At 38.9% G+C, this 21999-nt stretch overlaps 1 protein-coding gene across 3 annotated transcripts in view; it reads left to right on the forward strand.

The window, feature by feature from the left end:
• INPP5A (inositol polyphosphate-5-phosphatase A) overlaps positions 1–21999 on the forward strand; it is a 206693-nt gene that overhangs the window by 128786 nt on the left and 55908 nt on the right. For all 3 annotated transcript variants that reach the window (XM_062001516.1, XM_062001518.1, XM_062001517.1), the window contains exon 9: positions 13485–13569. In XM_062001516.1, coding sequence (XP_061857500.1) covers positions 13485–13569 — 85 coding nt within the window. The remainder of the gene's footprint in view (positions 1–13484; positions 13570–21999) is intronic.

A 21999-nucleotide genomic window follows, 5' to 3' on the forward strand; every position in this document is an offset into this window, starting at 1 on the left:
GACGCAGTAAGATCAGGATCTACTCTTGGACAGTTCAAGACATAGATATTTTGAGTCCTGTTATACAGAACAGTGTGGGAAAGACCTATTTTTAGTTCATGTTTTCTTATCTTCGTTGGTCTCCTCTCCTTTTCTTACACTTTGCATGAGGGAACTTCAGCAAACCTGTATAAACCTTTTACATTATTTATTACACCCTTGTTTACAGCATACAGTATGCTTCATTTGCTAATTTTGGCTTTGGACCTCCCACGATGCCCTGGCAAGGGTAAGGTAATCAGACTGTAGTATTAGTGTCAGCTGCGGGTCAGAGATGTCACGATGGTATATCATTAAAATGTGACACTGCCAAAAACTGCCCCAACTCCCCTGTCCTTAGAAAAGAAAACCTTCGATTTTAGGTTGCGCACTACTACTGTGAGCTTGCCTTGGGATGAATTGTTCATTTTGAGGGAGCAGCCAGCCGCAGATCCGGACCTCCATAGTGAAATGATGGGCTGGCTGGCACAAAAAGAGTTCTGTAAGAGCAGTGAATAATGGGAAACTCCTTTCATCGGCAGTGCTAACCTTTTGGCAGCCACCAGCAAACTCTATTCTAATCTGCTGATTGGGGAGGACAATACACTGAAGCTCACTTTGAATGAGTGCTACCACCAACAGTGTCCCCATTCAGAGGGTTTTGGGAACCATCTTTGACCATTGTCTGCCATCACTTCTTCAGACAGTAGGAAAAGGGAAAGTGAGAGCGGCTATAGGGGGAAAAGTACTTCTTTTCTTGGCTTTAATCTCTCTTTAAAGCTTCATAGATCTACATTTCCAGCTGAGCTACTGGAACTATGCAGTGTCAGATAAATACAGAAAAGAGAGGTTTCAAGCTGAGCTTTTAAATCCCCTTATCTGCATGAACTAATAATGCAGATTTAGTGCTGTTAAAAACAGAGACTGATAAGTCTTTTCCTTTAAAGCCTTTAAACTGCTAAAGAGCATTTAACAGCAATGCAGTTCAAACCTAGTGAACAATACTGAGAAGGAAAACAGTTTAATGAGCTAAACCTTCACTGAATGACACAGAAACACCTTCTCACAGTTGATTTAGGTCTCTGTGGGAGTAAGTGAAAGCAAAGTTCTGTTAAGGCTGCATCTTCATAAACATGAATTAAGTACAGCCCTTTCATGTAAGGTAGAAGCTATCACAGCAATTTGAAATGCAGAAAACAAAAGACTTTGCAATTAAAGCTCAAATGAATTAATTTAACTGTTAAAATCACCAGGGAAGCTGATGTCTCCAAAATGATTTTAACTACAAGTTTTAACATATAGCCACAAAGCTGCATAACATCTCTAAATTGCCAAGGGGGGGGGGGGGGGGTGTGGACAAAAGAAGAAGTGTCAAGTGAATGGTTGGCTGCTTAAAGTTTTCTACTGAGGGAATCCATTAATAACCATAACAAAGTGGTTTATTAGTAGAAAGATTTAATCTCACAATGGTGTTGTGAAGTGATTTAGCTTTAATAATGTTAAAAATTAAGTATATAGTAAGAAGTGTGCTCTTAAAGATAGCTAAGTGGTATGTATTTAGCCAGATTGGTTTTAGCATTTGCAATTTAGCAAGTGTGAAGAAAATGTGGTGTTAGATAGACTGTTTAAAGAATAAGACAGTTGCAATTACATTGGTGTTAAGCAAATACTTGCTTTTATATTTACAAATACATATGCATTGTATATGTAAGAAGATAGGTGTGTAAAATTAGTCTTTGTCAATGTTAATGTGAACCCAAACTACATTCCAAGAAGTCAGTCATGTTGTTCCAGATAGATAGAGATACAGTCAAAACTGAATTTGTTTATGAATGAGCACCTGGTTTCTTTCTTATGGGTCAAAAAAATCCTTCCAGGCCCATTTTGAATAATTCCCGTGTACAGTCATCCCTATTTACAGAATACCTGTATTTTTGTATTTTCTAAATTTGAGGATTTAAGCTATACCTGTGAGTAAGAAAAGGAATGTAGTTTACATTTTCATTTAGTCTTTCGTACATGTGCTGTAATTAATGCTTGTGCGTATGTCGTATTAATTAATCATATTGCCAGAGCAGTCATGTCTTTTAGATACTTCCTGAGGAAGAGTATGTGCTGAAGTTAATAGCCTGGCTAGGGAGCAAGTAGGTGTAGGACAGGGTCCTGTAAAAGTATTGGAAGAGAGTTTGCAAAGGACGAGAACGTGAGGTGTTAGCCTGATACTGTGCTTCTTGGTGTGCCAACCATTTAAACTTCCTGAAATTATCTAGAGCATTCAGATCCATAAAATGAATGTGTTTTTTTTTTTAAAGAAAGTGACAGTGGTCTTCTGTTTTCCTATTGAAATGTTCCCTGGCCTAGTTCAACAGAAACATTTTTACATTACAACTGTGAAATCTTGGCATAAAGCTCTCCTTTGTGCCCTTCATTATTTTCTCACAAATATAGTCCATTGTCACATAGCTGAAGTTAATTTGATCAACATTGGGACATTTAACTTTTATGTCCGGTCAAAGGAGCTGTTTCATGCTCATTTTGGGTATTCAAAAGAAATGATTGCCAGAAAAATAATGTTACTATTAACAATTCAGAGCAATTAGTTTCCCAGGGAGAGGCGATGTGATGCACCGGCTCCACACAACTATTCTTTGTCATTTTATGGATGCTCATCAGTCAACTGTCACATCTTCTCAAAGACTCCTCCAATCTAAATGTTTCTCTTTGGGCTTTTCCCAGAACTAGCAGCTGAATGAGCAAAAGAAAAGCCACTTAGTTTCTAGGCAAAGGAAAACTTCACTCTAAAGATCTGGGTCAGTTGAGAAGATCCTAGGAGTAGCTCACTTTTAGGGGTTTGGGAGGTTTTTTTTAAAATTTCATTTCTTTTTTCCAGCAGTGATTTTTAAACATGAAGTGAAAACTCTCTGTGATCATATGCCTTCAAATGTTTAGAGACATTTCTGATAGAATGCACTCACAGGGCAAATAAACCTTATACCCAAATGTGTGCTAACAAAGGCTTAAAACCCTAGATCACATTCAAAAAGACAGCTTTTCATTAAACATCCTGAGACTCATCTCATTAATATTCAATCTTCTCCCATTTAAACGAAGGTTAAGTGCTCTCAAAATTAAGGTGTTTGTATAATATGCTCTTTAAGAGTAAATCCAGCAAAATTGTCTTGTTACTTTCAACCTGTCAAATACAGTCAAAGACACTTTTTCCTTGTTTCTGTTCTTTTCTGCTGGCTCGAGCTTTTGCATGTTTTATGCAGTTGTCAAAAATGTAACTCATGTGTTGTTCCTGTTCACAAAAACACATCTTGAATTTTATTTAGATTATACTTTTAGCAGAGAAATAGTTTTGTACTTTTAGGCATTGTAATGGGAAATATACATTACAATAACCTTCAGGAAACACTGAATTCATTTCCGTAAGTTTTGAATGATGACTCTCATAGTCCTAGCCAGTTGTTTTGTCCTAATGCTGTTATTTTCAGTATTTGGGGTTGTTTTCTTACTTTTTTTCTGTTTGATGTTAATAACTGAACAGGTTATTAACAAACCTTCAGTGTTTATTATTCAAATTGTAAATTAAAGATGTGGGGGGTTTATCTCATGATTAAAAGAAATCTGGATAAACAGTAGAACTTTGGAATCAAAGATCCAACTGGAAGATCAGCAATATAAAAGCCAGAACATTTAAGAACTTGTAGGTGTCACACAGAAAGGTGTCACTTAAAAAACGCCATACTCTGGATACGCTGTCTCTCCTCACTCTGCCTGCCTAATGTGAGTAGAACTGTGGTCTTTCAGAAATTCATAAAATAAAAGCTCTGAGGTTTCCTGGGGATGGGGGTTGACAGTAGTTTTCACAAAAGTAAACTCCCTGTCCTATGGTCTGGACCAGTCAGGGACTGCCAGGTTTGCTGCTGAGCTGGGGCCACTTTTGGCAGCACTCAGAGCCTCAACCTCATGTTCCATTAGGGCTTTACTCCTTTCTACCTATTTTCTAGTAAAAGGTTCTCCTGGAGCTGCCTCTGTTGACTGCCATTCTTTCTAGTAGAATATAACTGATGTAACTGCAGGAGAGATTGGATGTATTGTTTAAAAATACCACTCCCTGGAGAAGTATAATTAAACACAAACGATTGAAGAGAGAAGGACTCTCTGAAAAAAAATGGCTGCAAATAACTTGTGGCCCACTTGATTTTGCTCCAAATATGGCTTTATATGAGAATGTGCAGAGGACATCAGATTCTCATTGAGTTATATTTCTCTTTTTACTGTAGTTGGTTCCTTAGAGAGTCTGGAGCTAGATAAAGAGCAGTCATTAGTTCCTAGCTAAAGGTGACACTCACATCAGCATTCATTGCTGTTTCTGTCTTTCAAAATGTTGTATTTTATAGCCATATAATCTTCCAGGATAGCTCAGATTCAATTAAGAAGAATCTATATGGGCTGTTGATCCAATTTTTATTCATTTGCAGAGAAATGAAAATAAATTGCTGTTGTGATTCTATTTACAATGCTTGCTGTAAGATGATGCTATGAACTTATAGTTCTAAAACAGAAATGGTTGAAAGAGCTCTGTTCTGCTTCCATTTGAGTCTGAGGGCACTAGGTGACTAACCATCTTTCAGCATTTTTATTCTCGTAGGAAGGTGAGATTGTTGTGTGAGAAGTTTGGAATCTTGTATTCTGTGTCCTGGAAAGATACATATTCTCCCTAACAGGCAGACAACCAGATGCAAGTTGGCAGCATTTTTAGCCGTTTGTGTGTCTGTAAAAGTGCTGAAGTAGTTGTAGACGGACTGGGCAGACATCGTTCATGGACTGACAGGTAAATAGCTGTAACTGCTTCACCTTTTGTGAAGCTGCTTGATCTTTCCTTGCATCAGTGTAGGGTCTAAGATTCAGCTGAGATGATTGAGTTTCTCACGACTAGAAGGAAAATGGTCCTGCTATCTCTATATCCACCAGAATTAGCTCCATGCAAACCTAATGCTGACAGCTCTTTATTTAATTGGTGTGCTCTTTTGAAAAAGAAGGTTTTCCCCACATCTCTTTAGCACTTCAAATGTTCCTGTCATGTCACCCCTTGTTTATTTCCTCTCCTAGCTCAGTAGTCCACTGTAGTGCAATTTTCAAAGGGCTAAATGCCCAAGCTAACAATTAAGTATGTAAAATTTGTCGCTAGTTCTCTTTTCTCAATGCCAAGCAGTTTTTTAATCCTTTCCAAGTGATGTCTTTCTGTGTTTGTAGTGCTTTGCATTACCCTTTTCTAGCAGTGATTGCTTTGTTATCGGTTCTCCATCCCTCTGAGCCAGGCAGCTTCCCAGGCAGGCCAACGGCCCTTGCAGGGGAAGGCGTCTCTTGCAGGCCTGGCAAGATTTCTTGATCATTCTGCCACTCTTCTCACTGATAAATGATTTAGAACAGTGCCTCTGTTTTGAATTTTTCTAGATTTGTCACAAAAAACAATACTTTTCCCAGCCTTAATGAGTTAATGGATCAGTATCCCATCGCCACATTTCCTGCTTACTTTCTGGCTTGCTATTTGCAGTTTTAGCACCAAGTGAACACGAGATTCTTGCTTTACTCCCCCATGTCCAAGCCCTGCAGCACAGTAAGCAAGAACTGCAACATCTCAGTCTTCAAACAAATTAAGATACAGCAGTTAAGTTGCTGCCTGATTATGACAAGTGTTACCAACACTGAGGAGTTCCAGAAGTTATATGTAAGAATTTTAATCTTCGATGATAAAGTAGAGGAGAATTCCAAAGGACATGCCATTTCTCTGGTTTCTCTTATATTAGATGAACAACAAGAAAATGTCTTTGGAACATAACACCAATGCCATAGCATTGTATTCTCCTGTAGCAAAATTGACAAGTACTTACATCATTATACATGGCTGCTATTTCATTAGGCGAATGTCAGTGTCAGGTAAGATCATGGTTTTGTCAATATAATGAAAATACCAGTCAAGTGAGGAAAAAGTCACAATTTTCCATCTCTAAAAATTGATTTTTATTGCTCTTGTAATCCTTTCTTAGGATTAAGTATTTATTATTGATGTGGTCTTTCTTTTAATCTTAATAGCTGCTGACATTGTAATTAATTAAAAAATACAATATTTTTGCCCAAATGGCACTATATTGAAATTAAAAGTGAACATCACATATTAGTTAAACAGCCCTGGCAAATGTCTCAGTGCTAAGGTGATTGCCTTAGCTTCTTGACAATTCCCTTCATCTTTCTGTGTGCCACTTGACCTTTTGAGATGTTTTGATGTTATTAATAGGTTTTAGCTATTATATCAGGGGAAAAAAAGGCACAAAAATATGATAAACTTTATTTTTTTAATGAGAGTGCCACACCACCTTAGGCATGCCAATGAAGGCACGTCTTTTGGGGCACACTTAGACGGTCACCAGGTCACTTCTATTGAGAATTCGTGGGGACTTTTCTGGCATTTACTCCCAAATCTATATCTGGGAATACAAAATGGTGTGAGCTGAGCACTGTGCTGCAGAAGGGATGTGATATGCAGAAAAGATGACAGGGTTCTGTTTTAAAACTTCCTCTAAAACTTTTGCTGGAGATGGATCCCCCACAGACCAGTTCTTGAGGTGCAGGTATATAAGCTGATCTCTTTGACTAAAAGTAATAAGGCTAGGAGTGGCAGAAATCTGAAAGGCCACACAGCAGTCTTGCATCTAGTTTTCTATAAGCCACAGCTTAATGTTTCCGTTCTCTTGACCTTCGGTTCCTTAACATGGCTGTGGTACAAGACAGGTTTCACTGTTGTTGTTCCTTGACTTTGCAGAAGTCACTGCAGGAGTTGTTACTACCTCTGGCATAGATCTGTGGGAAGGAAAGTGCGTGCCCCCTTCTCAGCCAGAGGTCATCTGCTACCTCCATACTTGCTCTTGGCTCTCAGCCATGGGTCAGTGAAGTCAATTTCTGACTTCTTTTTCTTCCCTTTTTTAAACACTCTTGTTTGAGGTGAGATCCTCCCTTATCAGGAAGGCGTTCGTGGCATGTGTCCGTGGCAGGATGTAGCCCTGCCGCCCATGCTGCCTGGTGCCACATGCATCAAGGGCTCGGGCCCTGTGGAGTTTCCTGAACACTGCCCTGATCAGCTGAAATGGGAGAAGTTTTTACCATCCCATGCAGGGATGTTTTTTGGGGAGTTCTTAGCATTACTTTTACTAGACTGAGATCAAATCAGACCCTCAAAGCTCTGCTTAGGTCAACAATAAACAAGATTAGCAGTTTAGCCTGAGAAATGATTGCCACACAGAGATGTAATAGTCATCTCTTCTCTACATAGTTAGTTGTGATTTTCATATTCCTTTATTAAGGGAACGACATTTTATATAGGCAGTCACATGTTCTCTGTAAAAGCAGCTTTTGTATCTCTGGTTCCTCTGCATGTATAATGTACAAAGACAGCACGATTGTGGAAAGATAGTGTCTTACCCCAGAAGCTGTAAAAGAAGATCAGAAATGCTCATCTGAGCTAGTATTTCACTTAAACACAGTTATAAAAATTTGATCACTGAATAAAATATGGCTTGACCTCTGATTGTTTCTCCCTAAGAAATGTGACAGTGTCCCTCATTCTCCACCATTCAGCCTGCTTGGCAGAGCTGCGAGTTTTTTGTTTTGTTATGTTATTCTTGTGTTAAAAAACAAAACAAAACAAAAAAGAAGAAACCAAAAACCTCAAACCTCTCTTTTCAGCAGTGTCAAGTTAGGATGAATTGGCTAAGGAGGCATGTTTATAGACTGTGTGAAGAACTTTGTCTTTGTGTGGGAATGCTGGTGACACTAGTATGGCTTGACTGAATGAACTGCGATGACGCGGCTAATAAGGTGTCCTGCTGAGCGCCACAGCAGCCTTTCTCAGACCTCCCACTTAATGCCATTCAGCTCCAGCACAGTGTAGCTAATTTTTCCCATTCCTTCAATTCTTTAGGCCTCCTTACAAACAGAAAAGTCAACTTTCACACCGAGGAGAGGATAAGTGCTTTAGGAAATAATCATGTAAACAGAATGTTACCTTCTGACCTGATGCTGATACCTTGGTCTGGGACAAAACCCCACTGGCTATTGCATTAGACATGGCTATTAAAGGAATAATGCTGCTGATCCTCCTTACAAAGTGCCCTGAGAAATGGTTTAGCCAAATCACAGTGCCCCTTGTCACACTGAATCATGTTCAGCTGCCCTCTTCCATGACCAAATTTCTGATATTTAGATACTTCCTTGTCATCTCCTTTCTTGTGACAGTATGAGAGGGGGATAAGTATGAAAGCAAGGGAGTGTCAGTCATGTCTCTGATTGCCCTATTATATTCTAGCTGAATTTCAGTGCTTTGAAATGTATATTTCAGTATACCATATAGTTTTTTAACTGAGGGTGTATCTTGAATTGTAGCTCCTATAATGACTACGTTAAAATAAAGAAACTTACAGAAGGCTTTGAATGATTACAGCAATGCAGGATTGTTCAATTTAAGATTGCACTAAGTGATACCTTTTGGTGTTCTGGGCAGAGAGTAAAATTAGAAACTAGACCCACATCTTCCATTAGTATTGAGGAGAAGAGGGACTTGTGCCTCTTACTTTTTTTAGCCTTGGTAGGAAAACAGGATCCAGATATCCTAAATAGCTTTGAAAAAAATTGTGTTTCACAGTCTGTGTAGCTAATGCTGCCATCCACACTGAGAGATCTGTCTTTACAATTAAGTAACTGGACATATCACAGGATCCTAGACCAAACCGTGAGCACTTGCTCCTAGTGTGGCATTTGTTTGACTTCTCTATTCGCTTGGGTCCACTGGTCCCTGCTCTGAGCTGCTTTCAGCACAGGCAGCCAATCCAGCCCAAGCTAAAGCTTTTCAGCTTCATAGCTCAGAGGGCTTCAGAGACTTCTCATAATTCTCCTGATGCATCCAGAGTAACAGACAGGTTTTGTCCCAGGTCTTTGGAAAAGTGTGTCAGGGGACTGCCATGCTAAAAAGCACTGATGAGTGGAGATTGTTTTGCCAGAAGTCTTACCAACACAGCAGAGCGAGTACGTTTTCAGTGCAGATGCAGTAACTTCTTTCTGGATTTGTAAAGCAGCTGCTGATGTCCAGTGTGAGGCAACCTGCAGCTGTTAGACCAAAGTATGAATTAAACTTACTCACTTGGCAGCAAAGAGATGGCTCTAATAATTTAACATGAATCGACACCCTTACCAGTGAAGTTTACTCCTGAGAAAAAAAGTGGAAACCACGGATCTGACTCTTGAAAGCATTTAATTTTGACAGTAAACTTCACTTGAAGGTTACAGTTGTTTGAGTGTTTCCTCCTTTTACTGCCCTTCCACGTCTGAAAAGCTGTTCATCTCTATTTCCAAACCTGTTTGTGTTCTGCCTCATCTCAAAATACAACAAAATTTGAAAAGAAGCAGACAATAACCAATCTAGAAGATTTTCTGTGTAGAGACGTCAATTAAAAATGTAGAATTAGTTTCAAACTGGAAAAATAATTAAGGTAATGTGTTCCAAGTGTGAAATTTCTGATACTATTATTAAGGACTCTATACCCAATTAAAAGTTCTGTGTTTGTGGAACTAGTAGAAGATAAATCATCTGTGGCATTTATATTTGTGTGCTTTAAAGTTATACAAGGTCATCAATAAACTCAGTCAGAAGCGTGCATTTTTTTCCAGTGGTCCTTATTTACCATATTGAATTTGTTACTTTGTTTTCCAAAATGCACAGAAGTAAATGTTATTTGTTTGGCATGTTCCAAGTGCAAATAAGCTCTTTTCTCATGAGCAATACCTTCTGGAGCAAGAACAAGGGATTAGAAGAGTGGATGTGTTCTTCCAACTTTTCTAATGGGAAATTCTCTTTCTGGATGTTCTCTGTAATCTGTTTAAAGGTTTTCTATTTTATTTGCATTCAAGCATTGGATACGTCTTGGCCTTGGCTACGTCTTGATTGCCGATCTTCTCTTGATGGCCCTGTGTGGGTCATAACAAGCAGCACAGCTAGTTAAGGCACTGATGGCCTTTTGGTTGTTCTTGCATATGAAATTGTGGAAGTGAAATATTTGTAGCTTCTCTACAGTGATTAAATTTTTACCCGAATCCCCTATTTTTGTCACAAGCTATTTAGAAAAACTGTACAGGAAAGAATAGAACCTTAAAGTATGTTGAAGTCCTTTGGGATAATCCAGTAGTCAGGAGGTACAAATGAAAGGAAATGTCAGAGTCCTCCCACTAAAACCGTAAGATTAATGCTAGTGACATAGGTTGACTGCTTTCTTTTTATGTGATTCAGATTTGTCTTTCCATTGACTGATTCATGGCAACATTTTTAAAGGATTATTTGATTCATGGTTAAAGAAAAGACATTGCTAGAGAAACAAACAGCAAATAGAATAAAACAGAGTTGGAAGCCTTCCTGGTTTGTGTGCAAGCACTCATTCTTGGTTTGGAGAAAACAGAAGTTGTTACAGTTCTCATTTACTCATGTACTCATGGACTGTAGGTACTTGTGGCTTAGAATGCAGAGTGGAACGCTTTTGGTGGCTCTTGCTCCAGTCCTAACACCTTCACTGTGTGTCTCTGGCCCTAGCCAGCCTCACAGTGTTTTGCAGTACTTGATTTCGTGGTTCTGTGTGATGTTTTTCTTGTGTGTGTCTTGCTGTGCTCTTTATTGCCGTCTCCTTTGCTAACTTGGAATCTGATTCTAAAAGCATGATCGAGATTAGTTCTTGTGCCATTGAGTCAGTGCAATTGTAGGCACCAATATTTCAAAACAGAGCTGAGTACCACATGACTGAAATAATTCTAAGATTTGAGAACTCATGAACTAATAGTAAATTCCAGTGGCAAGGACAGTACGTTGCATGCATGTACCAAGTTGAGTCATTTAAAGCATGTTTTATTGTTAGATAACCCAGATAATTTAATAAGTACATAAATGTGTATATCCCTTGCTGTACCACTGCTGGTAATATTACTGTACCCTTAAATTTCACCGCCTGTGAAAAGGAGATCTTTTAGAAGGCTCTTAAAGCATCATTCTTGAGAAGTAACATTTGGATTATTTTATTTCTGTGTATCATGAGACACTCTTTCTAAAATGCCCAACAAAACCCACTACAAGGGGAGCAACTAGTTAAAATAATCGATTTTGAAGCTGGCATTGATTTGTATGCAAACCATGTTTAAATCAGGTAATGTGCAAGACTATGAAATGACTGAATTTTAATTGATTGATCAGAAGCAGACTAATCAGCTGTTTTGTGCATCAGTTAGGAGACATTTTAAATGGCTATTTTTGGAATAGTCTGTTTATTTGGAAAAATCCATCTTTGCATAATACAATCACAGGCATCATTCTCTTAATATCAATTTATTTTAAGAGGCCTTCTCTAGACCTTGATGTCATTTCTGCAGTATCTGTCATTTGTTTGTTGGCAGTAAATGGCAATGAGCAAAGCCAAGGCAAAGATATGAATCAGGAAAGTTGGCAAAGCAAAATCGTTTTTCCTTATGTGTAAGTTGCATATCAGATTTTGCAATGATAGTGTTAGCAAATTGTAGTCATGTAAATGGTTTAACTTTTAAGTACTCATTTTCCTTTAATGTGCCATAAGGGCACTAATCAAACTAATGTTATGTACGGATCAAAAGTGACAGGATTTTCACAGTGCTTGCTAGGAGCTGACAGTAGACAGTATTTATTAACAGTACCTGCAATGATTTGTCAGCTGAATGGAGGATTTGGAGTTCTCATACCAGAAAACGGTAAGTCTTTGCAAGAGATTTTGCTTTAGATGGTCATTACCTTAGGTCTACTGAACATTAGTTTTTCAACAGAATATCATTCCTTACATAATGAATTACTACTGACTGAAAATGTGAGATGTTTTTAAGAGGAGAAGCAGTATCTCACTGCAAATCTGATGTATCTTTCTTTATAGCTTTGAAAAGTCTAAATGGAGGTAATGTACTAAAACTTTTAAAGCCATTTGCAATTAATACCTCCTTGCAGGGTTAGTACTGTTCCAGGAAGCCTACTTACTGTGCAGTGCTTTATAATCCTTTACCTATCGGTATGGATCCCTGCCTCTGGCTCAGTCAGGGTTTCTGGCATAATAATGCTTATGTATTTATATGTGTCCAGAGTGTGTACAGCCTTGCATTTGTCGCTCATTTCTTACATGTACCTCTAGTACATGATTGCAGTTCTCTGGGCATTGTGTCTGTGTGTATTCTTTGTACCCGTAGCAGTCGCATTTTGGGTATTTCATAACTTCCTCAGCTACTGATAGGAAATTAATTGTATTGGTTCCTGTTTTGAAATAAAGCATGAATCAGTGGATTCCCAAGTGCCAAGATCCCTGGAAGCAAGTAAAATGGCACATTGTACCATTGTACCACAGAATTGTTGTTAGTAACAGTGACACTTATAATATAATGACAGTTTTTAATAATACAGGGTTTGAAAGATGACCAGTAATGCTTTATCTGTCTGTTTAGTAATGAGCAAAGGTTTGAGAAATAAGTCAATCTTTACTCCTCATCTGGAAAATCACTTTTTAGGTCTTAGCTACAACCTGCTTTGAACAAAAGAGAAAACTGTCTTTCAGGAAACTATAACTGAGACAGGAAAAACCTCATAGATCATTCTGTGTTAGCTGTGATGATTAATGTTTAGCCCTAACGTGTCACTTCTCCTATAGTTCCTAGAGTACTAACAAATGCTGGTAAACATTATGATCATGTAAGATACGTAAACTCAAAGGTAGATGTATTCGGCGCTCACCACTAATTTGGGGTTCTTCATTCTTAGCTGCCCAGCTCAAAGCCAAATACTTTAACTTTCAAAGGTGTGGAGTTGCTCCATGATGCCCATCATGGTTTAAGCCCAGATGGCAATGAAGCAGAGTGCAGCTGCTCACTCACCCCACACACACTGGAGGTCCCAGTGAGATGGGGGGAGAAAGGATCACTAAGGGCCCTGGGGGGGGGGGATGGGGAGGGGGTGTGTGAGAGGGGGGAGAAAGGATCACTAAGGGCCCGGGGGGGGGGTGTGTGTGTGTGTGTGTGTGAAACAGCTCCTCACAAACGCAACACGTGCCCTCAAGATTTCTGTGATGTGCAAATGCCAGTTATGCATTATATGTGCTGTTGAAAACTTGCTTTCAAGTTACTCTTTCAGCTAGACAGGGGAAATCACATGCATTATTTTACTGGGGTTGGAGATAGAATTGCCTAAACAAAGAAAATCAGCCCTAAACCATGGAGAGATATATATGTCCCAGTATGAAATGGGAATTTTGATTGTTCATATATTTGTGAGATTGTGCTTAGAAGATAAGATGTGTGTACTTGTGCATTCTTGCATTTACATGAAGATTAATGATGGATTTGCTTTTGGTTTTTTTTTCCAGAATTATAGATCAGCGATTTGAGAAAGTTTCATATTTTGTCTTTGGAGATTTCAACTTTAGACTGGATGCCAAAGCAGTAGTAGAGGTAGGACTTTTATTTTTCTCCTGTTATAGACCTTGAGAGATTTTATTTCTCTTTTTTTTTTTTCTGTGGAAAAGCTAAAAGTGATGTAACAAACTAACCTTAATATTGGCATCGAACTTGGCTAAGAAGAATTTTAACAGGAACTTCTGACAGGTAACTAATAATCACTATTGTCCATCTGCCAAATCAAGTAAGGAAAACGCAGTTGACAGGTTGGATTTCTTCTCTGTAGCGGTATGTAAAGCGAATATCAACTGTAGACACCAGTGGACTGTAGAGTCTACGCCACTTTTCATGGTCTTGTGTGTAGAGAGGAAAAAATCTGAGTACCTGACTGAGACCTGGCCTCTCTCCAAGGCATGCAGGAGCCTCTTCCTCTGGCAGGTATGCAGATTCCTTGTGTGAAACCTCTTTGGGCTTCCACACAGGACACCACGTTTCTGTTGTATGTTTGTAATTTTTGCCATAGGTTTATAGCTCACAATGAATCTCACAACCATTTATTGGAGGTGGATTAAGTGCTAGTTTACGTTTCTACTCTGTGGGGGAAAAAGTTTCCTAATGACTTCCTTTTCCTAACTTCCATTTCCTAATGACTGTGATGGAAGTCCACAGGTTAAAAATACAAGCAGACAGTTGTGCAAACCTTTGTGATAGTAGCATCTGTGTGGAAGGGTGACTGGAGGACTTGTATGATGTCAAAAAGAATGCAGTAAACTTTTTTTGTCCTGAGTGGAGATTACCTTGACTTTTGCGCTGAAGCTCAGCTCCAGGTAACATTGGGTCAGAAATAATATCCAGGTTTTGTAGTCTTCTGCATTTAGTAGTTTATAAACCTCTATGTCAGAAGTTATGAAAGACTTAAGAAATTGTTGTCTCATGCAGTTTACTACACAGAAGTGCCGGTACAGGCAGTCAGGGAGTGTGACTTTGACAACATCTTAACACCAGAACAGTTATGAAGGAATCCACAGTAAGCGTATAGCACCCTGTTTTGACAATAAAGTCTACTATCTGGCTCCTAGGAGACAGATAAGTATAATTTGGAAAGGTGGAGTTACAGGCCACCTCTACAGGAATTATACAAGAGAAGACGTAATGGTTTGATTGTATATAAGATCTAATCCCAAATCACTTCACAAACTAGTTTATAAATGGTGCTTCTCAACTGTGGCATTCTTCCAGAGCTGGCAGAGTGCCTTGGCTAAGGCTGTGCACAACTGGGAGTGGCAGAACAGCAGCAAAAATGGCCAAAGGTGATGGCATGTCTAATGCTCAGAGCCAGCCAAAGCATTAGCTTGTGCTCATGCAGGAACCTCACACTCCAACAAATATCCTGCTCCCTTCTGACATTTCAAACATGTGCCTATGCAAACTGATACTAGCTGTTCTTTCAACTATTCAGCGGTGTAGTTAATACTAGGGATTTTAAGGGTTAATCCATTGACTTGTCATCTTTGTACCTATTATGAAAGTTATCTCTGCTTTTCTGTTTGACCTTTTGAATTGTCTCTTGAGACCATGGTGTGCTGAAGGCTTGGACACTAAGATGTTACAAGCAATTCAGGAGTTGTGAAAATGTAGACTGTGCTTATACCAAATATAAAGAATACAGAATATTTCTAAAGGATTTCTCAATTAAGCCATTGAAAGGGAGAATCTGAGAGCTGTTCCAAATGTGGAGTTCAGACATTGAAGTGCAGCGTGCTAAATCAGATGCCAAAAATGTTTTGCTTATTTAATTCATAATTAATAGACAATAAATCATTAATATATCATTTATTAATCATTTTATGGGAGCCTTAATCTAAAGTCATATTGATTTCCTTGCTAGGAAAATCTGCTTTACTGTTGTTGGAGTAATCTGGGGGGTGGGAAGAGAGGAAATCAATAAAACAGGTAAAGGCTTCTGGCAATTCTGAGATCCATGTGTGCATTAGCAAGTGTGTTGTCTGGAAGGGCCAACTGGCAAGAAGGAAATAGGGTGTCTGTTGCACAACAAGTGTAGCAAATACAATGGTTTTATAGTAGATTTTAATTATAGTTTGAGCATAATTTGTTGCTTGGTCTGATGATGTTCAGAGAAGTAGCAACAGCTCATCCATTTAGAGCATTTTTAAGTTGTCCTTGGCCTGAAAAGGGACAAATTTAAGGTTCCATTTCAGTCTAGTCTTCTTGGGCTGATGTGGGATTCAAAGTGCAGGCAGGCATGGGAGGTTCTGGCACCACGAGGCTTTTTCCTAAAGTCTCAAACATCTGTATGCTCCAGTTGTACACTAGGCATCAGGGACATCAGGGTCCCTGTGTCAGCTCTTGGCCAGTGATGTCTCAGCTGCAACGCTGGAGGCATATACATCACCTCCTTCCTTTGGTACCCACATACCTAATCAATGGCTAATCCGATGGTCTCTCAACTGATACCTGCTTTGTCACAGTTCCAGTGCAGGGTTTTGCTTGTTATCCTGTTAGCAATGACTGCCCCAGGAGGCAGAGCAGGCTGCTAGCCCAGGGCTGCAGGACCACGGAGGGGAACTGGGCTGTGAGACCTGGCCCTGACACACCAAACTTACACAGGGCTGCTGCCTCAGAGTGAGTTTTAGGGGACCCTGTCTGGGTTTAACACTCTGACTTGGCTTGCTTCTGTCAATGTGCATCTTAAATTACTCAGTTTTCTGTCGGGTTTCCTTGGGTGGGTGTTGATAGGGAGCTGCATGGCAACAAATGGGGAGTGCCCTGGTCTGTCTGCTGTCTTCAGCCGATGAACATCTACCTGACTCTGGTGGGAGATGCCTTTCATCCTCAGCAACGTGCCCCTGGATTAATGCACCAGCAGTTTTGTCATGGTCAAGTGCTATTGGTGAGGCATCATGAGTGAATCTTCCTGATGCCTACGCTGAGTTCTGATTTCTCATCTGCTCTGGTGTTATCATCTGGGGCCTGATCCTGACACATCCTGCTGGGTCAGCATAGCTGAGCTGTGAGATCAGTCCCTCTCCAAAAGGGAGGTAAATGCCACTGCTTTGTCATTGTAAAACATCCAGAAAATCTTCTTTTTTCGGGCTAGCCTGATTGGAGGCACCACCTTTGTGAAGAGATTTTGTAGATCCACTCAGAACAGCAAAGTACAGACGCTTCTGGACTGCTGCTTGTGATAGGTCTGGCTGGCATTGAGATCATTTAGTGCTAAACATTTTCAGTTCAATGCTAGAGCATTTCCAAAAATAAACCTTGTAAGTAGGATATCTATTTAGTTAAGACTATATATACGAAAGAAAGATTTTTCTTTTCCTCAGGTTTTGTCATTTTAAGGTGTGCTCTAAGACCTTTTTTTTTTCCTGTCATTCACCTAAATTCAGTGACTCTAATATATGCAAACTTCACTCCCGTTTCAATTCAAAGATTTACCTACCTTTTTTTTTTAATGCTAGATTTTTGGAGCTGTACAGCATTCTAATTATTTGCCCATTGTCTCCAACTATCTTCCAGCACATCTGTTCGCTTATGGAAGTGTTTACGACATACAGAAAATTAATATAGACTTTTATATTGGTTTAACTATGAATTCTAGTATATATCAGCTTCTCTGGAACATCTCTAATACAGGTGTTGTCACAGCATTTCGTAGAAACGTGGATTTGTGACGTTTCTTTGTGTAGAAGATGATTCTCTAATTTTTCCAGAAGTTCCGCTCTCCCCGTGTTTCAGGGATAATACAGAGAGATCACTGAAACCTGCGTTTTATCAGTTACATGTTGCAAAAGTATAGTAGTGTGGCTGGCAAAGGCAGTTTTTCTGTTTCTGAAAATTGTCTTCTAAAATTGAATCGAAAGGAAACTCAATGAGATGACTAGTGGAAGATATCCTCCCCTGGTCAGGGGGCTGGAACTAGATGAGCTTTAAGGGCTCTTCCAACCCAAACCATTCTGGGATTCTGTGACCGTAAAGAAATCTGCAGCAGCAACAAGGTATGATATAGGCTGGAAAATAGTCCAGAAATGTAAAAACTATTATGAGTTAGTGCTTTGGTTCTTCAAAAAAGGTGATAGGGTAAATGCCTAGAGGTTTTGAAATTAAACAAGACTAGTTGCCTATCAACTTAGTAAAACTAGAATACTAAAAATCTCTGAAGCACTTTAAGGGTAGGAAGGGAACTGAAGTTTCTGGAGGGATAAATGAAAGGGTTTATTACAAACAAGTGAAGAGGACAGGTTCTTTTTGTTTGATAGGAAAAATTAAAGAAATCAAATGACTGTGAGTGAATGCATGGAAGAACTAAGTTAATTCTTCTCTGTCAGTCCTGTGGAGCAAGCAGCTTGTCACCTGCTGTGACTACAGTAGACCATATAGGGTTTAATATGATGTTGAGTCCAAGGCCATTCTAATCTCCGTTTTTACTGCTATATATTTTTTTTTGTTTAAATTGAAACAGCTTATTAGTATCTAATATTTTCTGTAAACTCTAGCAACACTTGCTAGTGTAAACGTGGAAGCAGAGTTGGTCCCATAAATCTCTCTCTGCCTCGTTCACATGGATCTGTGGATGTGCAAGTGGGAGGGTCATGACCCCATCAGTAAATTTGTAGGGCTGCTTGCACACTAGTGTCCTGTGTAGGCTGTCATTTTGTGTCTATATGGTGCAGAGGTGCCCTTTCCCCTTGATTTGTTAGAGAGGATGTTTAAAGAGCAGAGAGTTTTCGTTTGTCCAAGCACTTTGCTGGAACTCGGTTGATGTGGTGCTCCAGTCAGGAGCTGCTTCCTCTCACTGTATCCCTGCACCAGCCTCACAGCCAGCAGCTTTGGCTGTGGTCATTGGTAGAAATACTTCTTCTGTTCATTTTATCTCAGTGAGTCAGTTCACAGAGTCGGTGAGTCAGTCTTGTTTTATTTAAGTCACCGTTCAAGTGTTAGGTGGGTCTAAACCAAGAAAGAATATTTTTGCTGTCAGTTGGCCTTAGTATTGGTCTGTATTAATCTTTGAGAATTGCTGTGTTTTCATATTTCTAAAAAAAAAATATTTGCCCACTGCAACTCTTACCTATGAATCTTACTAATCCTATTCATCCATCTTAGGGAAGATGATCAGGCTTAATAAACTGGGCTTATTTTGATTGTTTTCAAATAAAAACCTGTTTCGGGCTGAGAATGCTGATTCAAAAGTATCTTAAAGTTCTTTGTGCTTCCAAGAAAAGAAAGATGATTGTGTGCACCTCAGTTCCAAGAGTTGCAACTCAGGAATATAAAGTGCATTATGCAAACTCTTAAGTCTTTTGGAGAAAGTTGTATTAATCACAACATCCATTTGCTTGAGGTAAACCATAACCTTCAATTTTGACATACAAAACATTTTCAAGCTCTATCTGCAGAATAAGCAGCAAAGTCCTCTTCTTAAAAGTAGGAACTTGTGCCTGTACACCTACCACCCTATCTACTTAACAGGTTACATTCAACCAAGATATTTCCTTCCTAGGCTTCTGCCAAGCAGACACTTGGTAAGCCAGAAGTGGAACTGCTAATTGCTTTTTTAAAAGGTAATAACTACTCATAAAGAAGTTGCATATCTAGTTTCATCATTCACTGCCATTGTGCCTCTGTGCTACCTCTGACCATTTGACTTTATATTGTCTAGTTACATAGGAACAACTTCATTCTAGCATGACTTTTTAGCTTCTACCATATTTCTGATGCTACAAGGAATCAGATCATTTTTGCTTGATCATACAGTCTTGGCACAATATGGTCTTCCATTTTGAGAAATACAGTGTTGAATTCATGTCTTTTTATCAAGTGTGCTGGTGCCAGCAAAAGCTCAAGGAACACTCCCTATTAGTGCTGTGATGTTCATCTACATAACACTGGCCTCCTCCTGTAAGACCTCTTTCTCTTTTGAACAAACATCTTTCCAAAAACAAACAACAAAAAAAGAGCTTCTGAACATCTTTTTATGTCTCACTAATTGATTTCAATCTTATTCCAGTGTCTACAGCTCTTCTCCGATTCTTATTTAACAACCGTTAAAATTGTATCTTCAAACAAGAAATAAAAAGTATATGGAAAAGTGATCTTCTTCTAAATCATAAGACTATGAAAAATAATGTGATCAAGAATTGCTGATGTGAATTACTAATAGTTTGGGTAATTAAACATATGTTAAACACCTATGTACCAGGTTTTGGTGTTTGGGCATATAATTAGAGTATTTTGTTCTACTGAGAGACACAAACTCAGCAAGAGCTGAAGCTCACATATTTTCCACATCTCATGTGCGATGCAGAGTAGATATTGAATATAGACATAGCAACAAATACACATTTTCAGGTCATTTGTGTATGTTTTGTGGCTGATCTCAAAGGTGTTGCTGTAGTCATGGGTTGTTGAGTATAGTTGAAAGGGTTGGAAATACTGATGCAATGAAAACTATCAGCAGGTAAGAAACCTGTTTCTACCTATTTTAGGCTTACATCGGCATCTGTAAATCTGGCCTTCTGTCTTTTGTACAAGAACTGGTCTGATTTAATGCATCTTTTTAGATCAACAAAAGTATTGCTTCACATACAATGTTCTAACATTGCAGTTTATTCCCCTGAGCCACTTGAAATCTGACTCACATACAAATAAACCCCCACAAGTCTTTAGATATTTCTGAGATGAGGCACATGTCTTGGCTGATTGCTGCACTGAAAATTAATTGTGGTAAGTGAGAAAAGAACAGACCCTCTTCCTGTAGCTTTTAAAGCAGGACTAAATAAAGAGGCAGAGGTATGCAATTGCTACTGCAAGCAGACTTCTTCTTAGAAAAGTAGCAAATTAAAGCTTGCCTAAATGTTGTTGACTGAACCAGGACCATTGAAACCTTGTTGTGACCTGTTAAATCTTGAAATAATTAGGAAGGAAAGCTTCTGGTATTGTTCTGGAAATCCTGCAGAAGAGCCCTTTTTTACACGTGTGAAAGGAATAGTTCGTTTTCTTGTGTTCTTTTGCTCGTAGTTTAAAACTGTAATAGGGTTCCCTTCATCCTTCAGTGAAGTGATACTAAACCATCCTTATTAAAGAAAGATTACGTTGCTTTATTTCTGAGATAAACCTGCATATCGTGGAATAAATTATTCCTGATAGTTTACAAGATTCAGGTCATGCTTTAATTCCAGTCAGAAATGTCTGTAAGATCCTGGATTGGTTTTATCTGCTCAAATAGTTTATTGTAAATAACTGTCTCATAAAGATCTTAACTTTCTGTACAAGCTAAACTGATTCTAGGAAATAATGAGAAGGAAGTCCTGTATAAAATGAAAATGCAACAAAGATTTACTAAATTAAAATGCATAAAACTTCAGGTCTAATAAGGACTGTTTTATTAATGAATGTAAATTGCAGCAACCCATCTGAGGCACCTGCTAAGTGTTCATTATAAATTATTCTCATAGACATTGTGATGAGTTTCATATTGTAGCCAGACTTATAAAAGCATGCAGATTACTTCCCCAAGGGACTGTATATTTACTTAACAGTGTAGTTAATTGCAATTATTTATTTTCCAGTGATTGCAAATGGCTTCTGCATTAAAGATATATATGGCTATTAAGAATTATTCAATTACCTCTCTTTTTCTCAATATTCTACGTCAAACACGGGCTCAGATTCCCAGAGGTAAGTCAGTAGTGTGTTAACTAAATACGTTCCTTAGCTTTTTGCTGCAGCCAAAACACTGTAGCCATACGTCTTCTCAGAAGAGCTAGCTTGAGAAATACTGATTACCTGTCTTTGCAGCTGATTTTTTGACATCTTCCATTCCATACTGATGCTGCCATGCTTATTGGCAAGATTCATAGGAGGTTAATTAAATCCATCTTCAAAACAACGAGGGGCCAATGAACCATATCCTCATTGCAATAGTAAATTAAATGATGCAATTGTTTCTACTTCCATCATGGATAAGGAGAGAGATGAGTGAATGAATTGTTCTCTGGCTGCCTTTTCTGGGGCCTTGGAGGATCTAGTAGCATGTGGTCATAAACCTGCTTTTAATTTGTGGCTACAGGAAAAGATGACACTGTTATCAGCAGGCAGAGGTCTCGTACAGCATCACAATATGAAAGATGACACTGTTTAAAAACTAAAAGGAACTCTATTCCCAGTAGGGCTTAGCAGCTTCTCTTGTTTCAAATGCAAATTAATACAAACACAGTTACAGAGCAGAACAGAAAAGATGATACGTTGATCAAATTTGGCACTGCTTTGGCCATAATTAAAACATACACAAATTAAATATAATTATCTTTTGCTTCCTAATAGGGCTGAGCGTCATTAAACTAATTAATAATGCAGTCTATAAGCTCAGCTCGGCTGCTGTGATTGTTCAGAGTGTATGTTTTATGCCTTGCATGGCAGCAACTGGCAGCTGGGAGGCTCAGCTGGCACGGACTGCCGGCGGGT

Source organism: Colius striatus, chromosome 8 (genome assembly GCF_028858725.1).
Source record: "Colius striatus isolate bColStr4 chromosome 8, bColStr4.1.hap1, whole genome shotgun sequence".
Classification (NCBI taxonomy): domain Eukaryota; kingdom Metazoa; phylum Chordata; class Aves; order Coliiformes; family Coliidae; genus Colius; species Colius striatus.